The sequence below is a fragment of the Bos indicus x Bos taurus genome, chromosome 23 (assembly GCF_003369695.1).
Source record: "Bos indicus x Bos taurus breed Angus x Brahman F1 hybrid chromosome 23, Bos_hybrid_MaternalHap_v2.0, whole genome shotgun sequence".
In the NCBI taxonomy this organism is placed as follows: domain Eukaryota; kingdom Metazoa; phylum Chordata; class Mammalia; order Artiodactyla; family Bovidae; genus Bos; species Bos indicus x Bos taurus.
Window position 1 is genome coordinate 32,346,573 of NC_040098.1, and position 12,898 is coordinate 32,359,470.

General features: G+C 47.4%; 1 protein-coding gene across 1 annotated transcript; it reads right to left on the bottom strand.

Moving 5' to 3' along the window:
- Positions 1–554: 554 nt before the first annotated feature.
- PRSS16 (serine protease 16) lies at positions 555–7,903 on the bottom strand. The gene is made up of 13 exons (XM_027524683.1): positions 7,829–7,903; positions 7,012–7,219; positions 6,774–6,934; positions 5,831–5,930; positions 5,561–5,690; positions 3,882–4,005; positions 3,572–3,649; positions 3,440–3,487; positions 2,685–2,987; positions 1,679–1,820; positions 1,182–1,361; positions 957–1,102; positions 555–839 (listed from the first exon to the last, which is right to left on the bottom strand). Exons 2-13 carry the CDS (start codon positions 7,079–7,081, stop codon positions 771–773), a joined length of 1,551 nt encoding a protein of 516 aa, XP_027380484.1. The 5' UTR covers positions 7,082–7,219; positions 7,829–7,903; the 3' UTR covers positions 555–770.
- Between the last annotated feature and the right edge of the window lie 4,995 nt (positions 7,904–12,898).

Below are 12,898 nucleotides of genomic sequence, written 5' to 3' on the forward strand. Positions count from 1 at the left end.
TGAGAGACAGAAATAGAGCAATGGAGATAAGTAAGGACAGAGCAAGCAAGAGGGGAGGAAAGTAGAAAGATACTGAATGAGCAACAAGGGCCGAGACAGAGACGAAGAGCAAGAAAGAGAACCAGACTAAGACACAGAGAGAGACAGAAATGAAGATATTCAGAGAAACAGGAGCAGATTGAGAGACAATTACAGACAGAGAGAGTTTGGAGACTGAGGGAGGAGGGTCCAGTGAGAGCAACAGTGAGAAGCAGAGACAGGTCAGGGTCTGAAGTCCAGAGACAGACAGGCAGCAAGGCATTCAGGCCAGTACTTGAACAGAATTTGAGCCTGAAGCTGATTTGCAGGGGGAGGAGATGAGCGTAAAGAGCCGTGTTTATTTGACATTTGACATTTCAAATAATATTCTCATTGAGTTGTGGAGATGGGAATGGCAACCCACTCCAGTATTCTTGTCTGGAGAATTCCATGAACAGAGGAGCCTGGCAGGCTACAGTCCACAGGGTCCCAAAGAGTAGGACACGACTTTGTGACTGAACAAAAATGACAGAACATTGAGAATAATCACTTAATTTATATAACTCTTTGTAACAAAGCACTTTTAGTCAGGAGTGAGGATTTTGCAGACATAGGATGGTTTTATGCAGGACAGTTGCCAATTGTGAATTCCTGGGAATTTCCTCTTTCAGAACAAGCTGCTTTTTCTTGTCGAATAAACGGATACATCCAGGAGTGAGGTGGCCCTTCTGGAGTTGGTGAGGGTGTAGGATTCAGACAGCACCCCTAACTTGGCTCTTCTTTGCCAGCCCAAGCCAGGTCTGCAGCTGCTGGGAGACTTTCTGTAGAGAGGTGGGGAGAATTTGGAAAGTTCAGACTCCAGCGCTAGTAGAGAGCAGGAACATGCAAATTAGCATGCAAATGATAATGCAAATCACTGAGAGCTTTTTCTCTCTTACCTGTCGCGCAAGGCGGAGGCTCGGGGAATCTGAGGGTCTCTCAGGTGCCATGTCCAAGCAATGAGAAGCACTAGGGATGAGAAGGGCTGGCTCGGAAGATCCCAAAGGCTGTGTTACACTTAGCACATGCCAGGGGTCTGTATCCCCTGGAAAGAAAGGAAAGGATGGTGTGTTGAGCCACAGCCAGGCAGACACTAAGGAGTCAAGTTCTGATGGCACACTCACCATTAATAAACAGCACTTGGGTGGCTCCTGGGGTCTGGCCACCATAATAGGAGTTGGTCTGGGCCACAGCCTGAGCTACAGATGAGGTTGAAAGCCCAAACACCTGTTCACATAGCTCAAGCTCGGAGGGCAGAGCTGGGAGCTGGGAGAAAGGGCACCCGGGGACCTCACAGGTGACGTCTGTGGAGAGAGGGATTCATCAATGTGGAGTATATAGCCAGCCCCCTACCTCTTTAATAATCATGTTCAGAGCTCTCCCCAGTGATGACTGAGACAGTTCCAGACCCTCCCTTCAGTGAGTTCATGGTCGTCTCAGAGATGCACTCAGCCCAAGACACTGATGGCCTAGAATGATCAGAGCTTGATAGAAAAATGTCTGGAGTGAGGTTGGGGGTGTCTCAGAAGGAGCATAATGAGCCTGGACCACCTTGAGATGGCTTGTCTGGGCACAGCAGAGACCGTATGTTTGGGAGGTGAGAGTTTGGCCAGTCACTCACAGTAGCCAAACTCGGTACAAGTTTGGTACAACCACTGCCGGTCACCCACGCTGGACACTTGGAGTTCTGTGACCCTCAGCTGTGCCACTGTCTCTGCTCGAGGAATGCTTAAACACCTCTGACCCAGGCTGTGTGTGACAACCTAAAGGACAATACACATACATATATGCAGACATACGTTCCTCGCCCCCGCAGACCTGGGCACCCCCCACCCCCCCCACCCCCGCCGCCCGCCGTCCACCCCAGGGCCATCAAGCCAGGGCAGGGCCTGGAGCCATTGGTCCCTATGGGTCAAAGTCAGAAGTCAGAAGAGTGAGTTTCTGCGTTTTCCTGGGGTCACTGGTCAGAGGTGCTGGGGACCTAGGTCCCTATGGGTGAGAAATTAAGGTGCTAGATGACTAGGAACTTCTCATCTGTAAAGTTGATCTTGGGCAAGTGAGAATATCTTAGATCTCAGTTTCCTCAGTTGTGTGTGGGGACAATAGTAGTGTTTACTTCCTAGAACTATTTTAAGAATTCAATGAGATAATATATGTGAAACACACCGCACAGCATTTGGTGTAGACATCGATGGAAAAGTGATAGCTAGATTGTAGAGGCTGGAGTGCGAGGGAGTCTGAGGCTAGGAGCCCCGCTCTCTAGGAGAACTGTGTCCCGAGGACAACTGTGTCCCCTGGACTATTGTTTTTCCTTCATTCTACAAACACTATTTGAGAGTTTGCTGTGTGCCAGATTCTCTTGCAGGCCCCAGAAAGAGGACAGAACAACGTAGGCAAAATATTAAGCACAGTCGCTAACATCTGCCTACTGTGCTCCGGGCTCCCTGTTCCCTAGGGCATACTGCTCCTACCTCATTTCACCTCCGAGGTCCTTTTGAGATGTAATGCCCATTTTACACACGAGGAAACTAAGGTGCAGAAGGGTTTACTCTTGCCCAAGTTCACACAGCGGAGGTGGAGCAGGAATCCTCGCTCTGCTCATTCTTGGCGGTGCTTAGGGTTCTCACCTGCACTGCCCGACGAAGCCCGCGGTAGGGTGCAGAGCCGCTGCAGTTGCCCTTGCAGTTGCCCCGATCACCGAGGAGGAGTCTGCAGAGCTGTCGCACACTCAGGGGCGCTCCAGCTTGCCCATCGTACTGCACCGCACCTCCCACGAGTGCCTGCAGCGCCCCCAGAAGCTCGGCCTGGTCCTCAGCGCGCTCCAGAGACCCGCACGCTCCCAGCTCCACGCTCAGCGTTGCCCAAGCCCCTCTGCTCGCGCGCAGCCGCCGCTCCACCTCCGCAAAGGCTGCGGACGCCGCCGCCCGGCACTGCGGAGAGCGAAAGGCAGCGTTGGTGAAGACTTGGGCCCGGGGTTCGGCCTTTCCCTTTCCGTGACCCTCATCCTCCCTGGGCTCCCCACTTTTCCACATTCAGATTCATACAGGGGGCAGTTGAAACTCGCTTTTGCTCGAGGCCCCACCCTCTTCCGGCTCCTCCTCCGGGCTGTCCCACCCCAGGCCCCGCCCACACAAATACAGCCTCCTGATAGGGTCGTCCGTCCTCAGACCCCGCCCCCGTATCAGCCCCGCCCCTGTTGGGTTCTCCCTTCTTGGTACCCAGACCCATCTTCAGCTCTCGCCTTCCCAAATTCACCCACCTCTCGGGGCTCCCAAGTCTCTGAGACCCCAACACCTTGCAAGCTTCAGCCGTTTTCTCTGGCCCCCATCCTCAAGGCCTTTTCTCTTTCCCTATCCCCCTCCGACTGGGCCCCAACTCATACCTCCAGGGATCCGCCAATCGCAGTGTTCATTAGGCTTCTAGACACCACCTAAAGTCCGGTCGCGGAAGAATATCAGGTGATTCGCACCACCGAGGCCTTCCTCCCCCCGGGCCCACCGCCCGCCATCCTTACGTCATTATACTTGGAGAAATCCAGTATGGCCCGCACCGGAGCGGAAGAGGCGATGGAGGCAAAAAAGAGATGGGGAAACTGAGGGAGAACAAGTTATCAGCCTGGGGGCTGAAGGACTGGGATCCCATATCTGCCCGCCCCTGTGTCACTCACTCGTTGTGTGATCTTCTACACACTGAACTCTTACGAAGGCAGATTGGGATGGGGGATGGAGGGAGGAGGGTCTGGAAGGAGGTTTTCCTATTATCTGAGTTATGGACCTCGCAGTCCAAGTTCCTTGCCCCCAGTCCACCCAGAGGGGTCCCAGGACCTTTAGCCGGGCCCAGGCAGCCAGGGAGCCAGCATAGGAACCTCCGAAGCAGATCCAGGGGCTGGTCGAGGAGACGTTGAAGAGGCGGGAGAGTGTGAGGCGGGCAGAGGCCGCATCCGCCAGCCTAGGGTCAGAGGAGAGGCTGAGTCGGTTCCCATGGGTAGGAATCCCTGAAGATTCCCCGACTTACAGGCGGGGATCCAGAGACAAGAATGGAGAGAGCCTGGCCAGAAGCTAGGGTTTTTTTCTCATGAGGTATTTCTGAGGATTCCCTATACCTACACACTCATTTCCGCACAAGTGCCTAGATCAGGGGAGACTCATTTGGAAAGCTTCCACTCTTCACTTCCAGACTAGGTGGGAGAAGAAAAATCTTCAAGACAGTTTAGGTGAAAATCTAAATTATAGGAGGGATTGGAGACTATCAAAGAGAGCTACTCAGGAAGAGGAAGGGGCCTAGGCTGGATAGGTTAGGAGGTATTGGCGGAGAGGGAAGCACGATTAGAAAAAGAGACAGATATTGGAATATATCTAACATCCTTCCTTTTTTTCTTTCCCTTTGGCAGTACCACAAGGCTTCTGGGATTTTAGTTCCCCAATTAGCAGTGATCGAACCCATGACCCCTTCAGTGGAATCGTGAAGCCCTAATCACCTAATCACCAGGGAATACCCTAGCATCTTTTTTTTTTTTTAATCCCAAATGCTTTCTCCTCTCCCTAACCTTTCTGAAACAGTTTGTAGTTAGTGTAATCCTACTGCAGTTGGAAACTAGTTTAGCCTGTGAAAAGATTAAGAGACAGAGAGGAATATACAGGCAGTGTGATACAGATGGGGACACAAAAAGATGGAGACAAGAGTGAGGCAGAGAAAGTCAGACTGATTACAGACAGATACAGAGATAGAAAGCAGAAAAGGGAGAGATAAGTCCTGGGGGGGACAATAAAGTAGGTGAGGGAGGAAAGAAAGAGAAGGGATTTGGTATAGGTGTAGGGTGCACTGAAGGAAGTGAGAGAGGGAGCTAGACAAATATCTGGGGGAAGCCCACTCTTTGAAGAAGGCAGAGTTCAAAGGCTCAAGGAAGCGATGTGCCTGCAAGTCTGGAGAACAGCAAGGACTTCAGTGTACCTGGAGCCCAGTAAGAGGGAGAGAGAGGCCAGAGAGCTAACTGGGGAGCCTCCAAAGCCAGCATAGGAGCTTCCAAAGCAGATCCAGAGGCTGGTGGAGGAGATGTTGCAAAGGTTTTGTCTTTGCTCTGAGTGCGATGAGAGACATGTGAGGGATTTGAGCCAGGAGAGAGGTGATCTGGATTGTGGTCTAATGATCACTCTGGCTCTTCATCTGGAGAATAGACTGATGGGATCAAGGACAGAAACAAGGAGACCAGTGAGGAAGCTGTGTCATCCACATAAGGGATTCTGGTATTCTGGACCAGCAGGTCATAGTATGATAGCAAAAGATAAGAATACAGTGGAAGAGGTGGAGAAATAAAGGATAGGGAGGGAGAGAGATGGAGAGACAGAAAAAGAAAGAATAAAACACTGAAAGACAGAGAAGAAAACATGGGACCAGGGACTCAGAGGTCAACTTTGGGCAATGGAAGAAGATACAAAGATGTAGAGAAGCCAAAATATAGTCATCCTCAGTCCCATGACCCCAAACATCCCCTACCCCCACTCACGCATGGCGGCTGGACAAGAAGCGGAGCTGGGCCATGTCCAGCCCCTCAGCAGGTATACTCAGGCCATAAAATCTATGTTCCAGACTTATCACCAGGGCCCCCCAGATTGGGGCCAGATTTGCAGGGTGCCCTGTGAAGAGTCCAAAGGGGATATGTGTGAGGTGGGTGTCAACTCTTGCAAACCTCAGGCTTTACAGCACTTCACAGTATACAACTCCCCTTCCTCGCCTCCACCAGCTTCCCCCGTCTTTCCTCATGCTTGCTTCTTACCTCTCATCACTGAACCAGGTCCAAGGCTGCCTTCACCCCCCAGATGCAGGAATACAGGTCCATCCTGGCTGGTCCAATGTTGGTCATTTACCCAGTACCGCTAAGAGGTGGGATGGGGAGGAAGAAATGGAATCGTGAGAGTTCTGACCTACTCTTTATTCCCTGTTCATTCTGGTCTCTTTCCCTAATGGATCTTTTTTATCTGACATTGACTTGTTTATTTACATGTTCATTTCTCTCCTGTTTGTCTCCTCATCTAGAATGTAATATCTACAAGGGCAGATATTTTTTTCAGCTCTTTCACTTTGATAATCCCAGGGTCAAGAATAGTGGCTAGGAAGTGGTAGGCACTTGCTCTATATTGAGATAATTATTGTAGAATAATTAATGAATGCAGGTGGATTTAGAAATAAGGCCTGTGTGAGATGACCTTTGGAGACTGTGGGGAGAGCAAGTGTAAAAGAGTAGGTATAAAAGTGGTAAATCTGTTCATTCATTCAATACATATCTTCAAGTGCCTATTGTGAGCCAGGTCTGGTTCCAAAGTTGGTCCAGATTTTTGCTCCATATTGAGACTTGGTGGTGCATTTGGTGATTAATCTGAAGGACAGGGAGAAGGGGGGTGGTAGTGAGGGGCAATGAGGGAGTGAGAGTGAATGACAGGGAAAAGGAAAGACTGAAGGATAGGACCCAAGGACCAAAAAAAGTGGGAGGCTAAAGAAAGGAAGGGGAGACTGGGGGATAGAGGGCAAATCTAAGACACAGAGGGGCTAGACTAAAGGGCCATAGGGATACTGACAGCAGATATCAGGTAAGACTGATGGGGAGAGGACGAGGTGACAGAGGTGTAGAGATAGGAATAGAAAGCAGAGACTGAGAGGTGGAGTAGGGGGACTGAGAAGGGAGTAGGGTGGGCAGTGGATCTCCGCTCTCCTGGCCTTACCTGCAGGAAGGAGCGTCTGTCAGAGGCATTGAAGGGGTCCAGTGGCTGCTCCAACCACCCCTCTTTTGGGAGGGTCACAGAATCTGGGCCCAGCCCCAAGCCCAAGGCTGAGCTCTCCTGAAACCTCAGGATGTGCTGACCAAGGCGCCGAAGGAGGGAAGCTGTGGGACGTGGAGGGGAAAGAGTCAGGCCGGGGCTCCCCAAGGGGGCCCCGGCCTGACTCTCAGGATCCTCCTACCTGGAGCTGAGGACGCCCAGAGGGAAACCAGGAGCAGAGGGCCCAGCCATGGTACAGGCCCGATGTCCATGCTGTCCAGTCCTTTGTGGGAGGGCTCTAGGGGCTATGTTCCCACCACTCACTCAAGACTTCCTCTATTGTCCGAAGGGCTGGCCTTTCAATTTATAGTCTTTGATCAGGAGCTCAGGTATGTTTGCAGACTCCTGTCCTGGAACAGGTCAAGCTTCTGTTGGAACCATTCAAGCAAGGCAGGGACGCCAGAGTCTGTATATAGAGCCCTGTGGCTGTGGCCCCTGGATATCCAATTCTCTCTCTGCTCTTGATTTTCTCCTCTCTTGTCCCTTGATCTCCCTTCCCTCTGGCCCTCAGTCTCCATGCCTGTGCCTCACTCTCCCCTCTCCTTCAGGGGCCATCTCTTTCTACCTCAGGAGCCCCTCTTTCCCCCACCCCGCCCTCCAGCATACTTTCAGTCCCCCTCATTTGCCCCAATATTCAGTCTGTTTGTCTCTTTGTTCCACAATTCTCTTTCCATCTTCTCTCTACTTCAGTCTCTCTCTTTCGTCTCTCTGTCTTTCATCTCTCTCTCTCTTTCAGTCTTGGCATGTCTATTTTCCAGTCTTCCCTTTTTTCCTGCTCCCTATCAATCTCATCCCCACCCTCTGATCCACAATCTCACCACTTTCCTTAGATCCCTTATAGCACTTTGAATATTTCTGCAGCAGCAGAATATTACTCCTGCCTCAGAATGCTTGCCCCTGCTCCTCTCAACTCTATCTATTCCTATTTCTCCATAAATCTTCATGGCTTCCTCCCTCACCTCAGTCAGATCGCTATTCAGAGTCCAGAAAGGGTCTTCCGTGGTCATCTCTTTAAAAATTGTCAAACCTGAGCTCGCCAGCCCCAAAGAACATCACAGTTACCTAGGGAGCCTGTTACACATGCAGATTTCTGGCCCTACTCCAGAGACTCTAATCCAATGCGCCTGGGTAGGAGCAGAGGACGCTGTGTGCCTACGAAGTTGCTTGTAGTAATTTTCTGGCAAACAGGACCAGGAATCGGGCAGGGAGCCCAGGGTAACAGTAGGGTCCTCATAAGAAAATAGAGGTGAGGATGAAACAGCCATCTTTGGCAATAACGAGGAAGCAGGTTAAAAAATCCTCCTCTGGAGCATCTTGACCAACAAGAGACAGAAAAACAAACAAGTGGGAGGCACTTGGTTGAAGCATCTACATCCACAGAGGCCAGAGCAGGGAGGCAGGACAGCTTCGAGCTCAGAAGTCCGCAGAAGGCACTGGGGAAGCATCCTCGACCTGCCGCTTTCTAGTTCAGTGACTCTGAGGAGGTTTTGTCACCTTTTAAAGGCTGTTTCTACATGGTGTTAACCACCATTCTCTGCCTCTTCCTACTCATGTCTTTGGTTCAAAGCACTGCCCTAATCCAAAGCTGAATGTACCCTGAAAACAACAGAACATTGAAATTAAAGAAGATCTAAGTAAATGGAAAGTTATCCTGTGTTCATGAGTTGGAATATTTTAAAATGTTAAGAAGGTATTAATAAAAGGGTCCAAATGGGGCAGAGAAGGCAATGGCACCCCATTCCAGTACTCTTGCCTGGAAAATCCCATGGATGGAGGAGCCTGGAAGGCTGCAGTCCATGGGGTCGCTGAGGGTCAGACACGACTGAGCGACTTCACTTTCACTTTTCACTTTCATGCATTGGAGAAGGAAATGGCAACCCACTCCAGTGTTCTTGCCTGGAGAATCCCAGGGATGGCGGGGCCTGGTGGGCTGCCGTCTATGGGGTCGCACAGAGTTGGACACGACTGAAGCGACTTAGCAGCAGCAGCAGCAGCCAAATGGTGGGGGGGCGGGGGAGGGGGAAGGTCAAACCACTAAATCTCCTTTATTCTTTACTCTTCTTCATAGCAATGTATCATTATCAGAAGTATAAATATTTTATTTATACAGTTCATCATCTGTCTCCCAGATGAGAATAGTAAGCTCCATAGGGCCATGGATTTTTCATATCCTTTGTCCATTGCTCAGTGCCTGGTTCTTACAAGAGTGTACACAGTGGGCAATCAATAAATGTTTGTTAAGTGAATGAAAAATCCATCAACCAATATTGATGGGGTTCTACTCTAAAAGTTTATCTACAATCTGGCAACTTCTTTCCACCTCCAGTGCTATCATCTTCTTTTAGCCACCAGCATCTCTGACTTGGACTATCACAGAAATCACTTAGCTTTACCTCTATTTTCAAAGCAGACATATTTTACTTCTGGACAATGCACTCTTCTTTAATGATTAAAGCAAAGTATACCAGATATTTTTGATCGGCCACAAGATAGGCTGTTCTAGTTAACATAAAGTTCATGCAAAGTCATGTGTAAATCAGCATTCCATTCCTCAGTATGTGAGGTAACATCCTTTTCCTTGTTAGGTATCAGGGCAATGCTTGTCTTGTAAAATGTGTTTAGAAGAATTTCCCCCTCTCTGATTTTTTGGATGAATCTGAGAAGGATTGGTCTTAATTTTTTGAATGTTTGGTAGAATTTATTAGTGAAGCTACTGGTCCTAGACATTTGTTTGTTGGGAGGTTTTTGATTACTGATTCAACTTCTTGCTAGTAATAGGGCTGTTCAGATTTTCTGTTTCATCAGTATTCAGTCCCAGTAGATTGTATGTTTCTGGGAATTTATTTCTTTCTATCTTGTCCAATTTGTTGATGTACTATTTTAAAGCAGGTACCAGAATCTGAATCTTTGTATTACTTTTGTATGAAAAGGTTTCTTTGCCAGCTGACTACGCAGCTTAGTTGGTTAGAGCATGGTGGTAATAACACCAAGGATGTAGGTTCAGTCCTCATATGGGCCACTGCAAGGCTTTTGTTACTTACTAACTGAATATTTCAAATCCTGAAAGATGATGCTGTGAAAGTGCTGCACTCAATATGCCAGCAAATTTGGAAAACTCAGCAGTGGCCACAGGACTGGAAAAGGTCAGTTTTCATTCCAATCCCAAAGACAGGCAATGCCAAAGAATGCTCAAACTACTGCACAATTGTACTCATTTCACACGCTAGTAAAGTAATGCTCAAAATTCTCCAAGCCAGGCTTCAGCAATACGTGAACCATGAACTTTCAGATGTTCAAGCTGGTTTTAGAAAAGGCAGAGGAACCAGAGATCAAATTGCCAACATCCACTGGATCATGCAAAAAGCGAGAGAGTTCCAGAAAAACATCTATTTCTGCTTTATTGACTATGCCAAAGCCTTTGACTGTGTGGATCACAATAAACTGTGAACAATTCTGAAAGAGATGGGAATACCAGACCACCTGACCTGCCTCTTGAGAAACCTATATGCAGGTCAGGAAGCAACAGTTAGAACTGGACATGGAACAACAGACTGATTCCAAATAGGAAAAGGAGTACGCCAAGGCTGTATATTGTCACCCTGCTTATTTAACTTATATGCAGAGTACATCATGAGAAGCCCTGGGCTGGAAGAAGCACGAGCTGGAATCAAGATTGCCAGGAGAAATATCAATAACCTCAGATATGCAGATGGCACCACCCTTATGGCAGAAAGTGAAGAGGAACTAAAAAGCCTCTTGATGAAAGTGAAAAGGGAGAGTGAAAAAGTTGACTTAAAGCTCAATATTAAGAAAACTAAGATCATGGCATCTGGTCCCATCACTTTATGGGAAATAGATGGGGAAACAGTGGAAACAGTGTCAGACTTTATTTTTGGGGGCTCCAAAATCACTGCAGATGGTGACTGCAGCCATGAAATTAAAAGACGCTTACTCCTTGGAAGGAAAGTTATGACCAACCTAGATAGCATATTCAAAAGCAGAGACATTACTTTGCCAACAAAGGTCTGTCTAGTCAAGGCTATGGTTTTTCCAGTGGCCATGTATGGATGTGAGAGTTGGACTGTGAAGAAAGCTGAGTGCCAAAGAATTGATGCTTTTGAACTGTGGTGTTGGAGAAGACTCTTGGGAGTCCCATGGACTGCAAGGAGATCCAACCAGTCCATTCTAAAGGAGATCAGCCCTGGGATTTCTTTGGAAGGAATGATGCTAAAGCTGAAACTCCAGTACTTTGACCACCTCATGCAAAGAGTTGACTCATTGGAAAAGACTCTGATGCTGGGAGGGATTGGGGGCAGGAGGAAAAGGGGACGACAGAGGATGAGATGGCTGGATGGCATCACCGACTCGATGGACGTGAGTTTGAGTGAACTCTGGGAGTTGGTGATGGACAGGGATGCCTGGTGTGCTGCAATTCATGGGGTCGCGAAGAGTTGGACATGACTGAGCGACTGAACTGAACTGAACTGAACTGATTAATTTTGCTGCAGTCACCTAACAAATTGGAGATAACTTCACAGACATCAACTTGGGAATGAATGTTGACTTCATTTGTTCTTCAGCAGTGACACTACCTTCCTTCTCCTCCACCCCTGCCCCCAGCAAACACAGTCCCAGCAAAAAATGAAATTTCAGCATTTCAAATTTGGCAAAGGGGCATTTTCACCATTCACTGCTTGAAATCCAAAGCCTATGTTCATTTAAGGAGGGAGCAGTGCTGGTAAGGCACTATCCCTTTGAAAGAGCTGATGACTGATATTTTCTGAGAGGGGACTTAGGGTAGACTTTCAGAGGGTCAGTGGGTTGACATATTCTGTGGAAGCATGGTTCTTCTGGAGAGACTCTTGTTGTTTGGTTGGCACTCAAAGGGATGTTTACTGAAGTAAGTGCATCCTGGCTGGCTCATTTCAGAAAGCAGGAGTTGACAGTGATTGGTTGTGCAAATGTTCACAAAACAATTATCATGGATAGATCAATTGGTTTAAATTCAGGTCTGGTGCCTACTTGTTACCATTGCTACAGAACAGTCTTTTCCTAAGTTTGTGATTAGTATGTGTTCTCAACATTTTGTTTTGGCATAAAGCAAACATTATTTGTTTGTTTAACTATCCAAGTAATGAAAAATAGTGGACTTTCTGGTGGCTCAGATGGTAAAGCATCTGCCTACAATGTGGGAGACCCGGGTTCGATCCCTGGGTTGGGAAGATCTTCTGGAGAAGGAAATGGCAACCCATTCCAGTATTCCATGGATGGAGGAGCCTGGTAGGCTACAGTCCATGGGGTTGCAAACAGTTGGACACGACTGAGTGACTTCAATCTCAATGTATAATAAAAATACTGATTTTATTATTGATGACCTTTCATTGATTTTTAAGCCTTGAGGGAATTATACTACATGAAATAAGTGAGACAGGAAAAGACAAATCCTGAATGTTTTATTTACATTTGGAATCCAAAAAACAAAATAAATCAAAATTGAGTTCATAGACACAGAGAACAGATTGGTGATTGAGAGGGGAATGGAGGATGGGTTAAAGGAATAAAAGGGGTCAGAAGGTACAAATTTCCAGTTATAAAAGAAATGTTATGGAGATGTAAGGTACACCATGGTAGTATAGTTATTAACAATAATACTGTATTGAATATTTGGAAGTTGTTAAGAGAGTAGATCCTAAAAGTTTTCATCACAAGAAAAAAAATATATATAAGATGTATATAAGACGGATGTTAACTAGACTTACTGTATTTCATTAGTTTTTCCAAGAAGCATTATAAGGATTTGTTTTTTCTCTTTAAAGCTTGCTCTCCAATCTCAAGGGTGTAAAATTATTCATAATGTTCCAGGGACTACAAAGTCTAATTAATTTGCAGGTCTCCTACATTGCAGGAGGATTCTTTACCATCTGAGCCACCAGGGAAGCCTAATCAATTTTTAAATTTTATTTATTTATTTTAATTGAAGGCTAATTACTTTACAATATTGTAGTGGTTTTTGCCATACATTGACATGA

Excerpts from the sequence above, each read along its gene's own strand:
- PRSS16 (XM_027524683.1), bottom strand. The coding sequence starts at position 7,081 with ATGGACATCGGGCCTGTACCATGGCTGGGCCCTCTGCTCCTGGTTTCC. Across the intron at positions 2,988-3,439 it reads CGATTGGCGGATCCCTGGAG|TGCCGGGCGGCGGCGTCCGC; the intron begins GTATGAGTTGGG and ends CGCTCTCCGCAG. Across the intron at positions 1,821-2,684 it reads GGCTTCGTCGGGCAGTGCAG|GTTGTCACACACAGCCTGGG; the intron begins GTGAGAACCCTA and ends ATTGTCCTTTAG.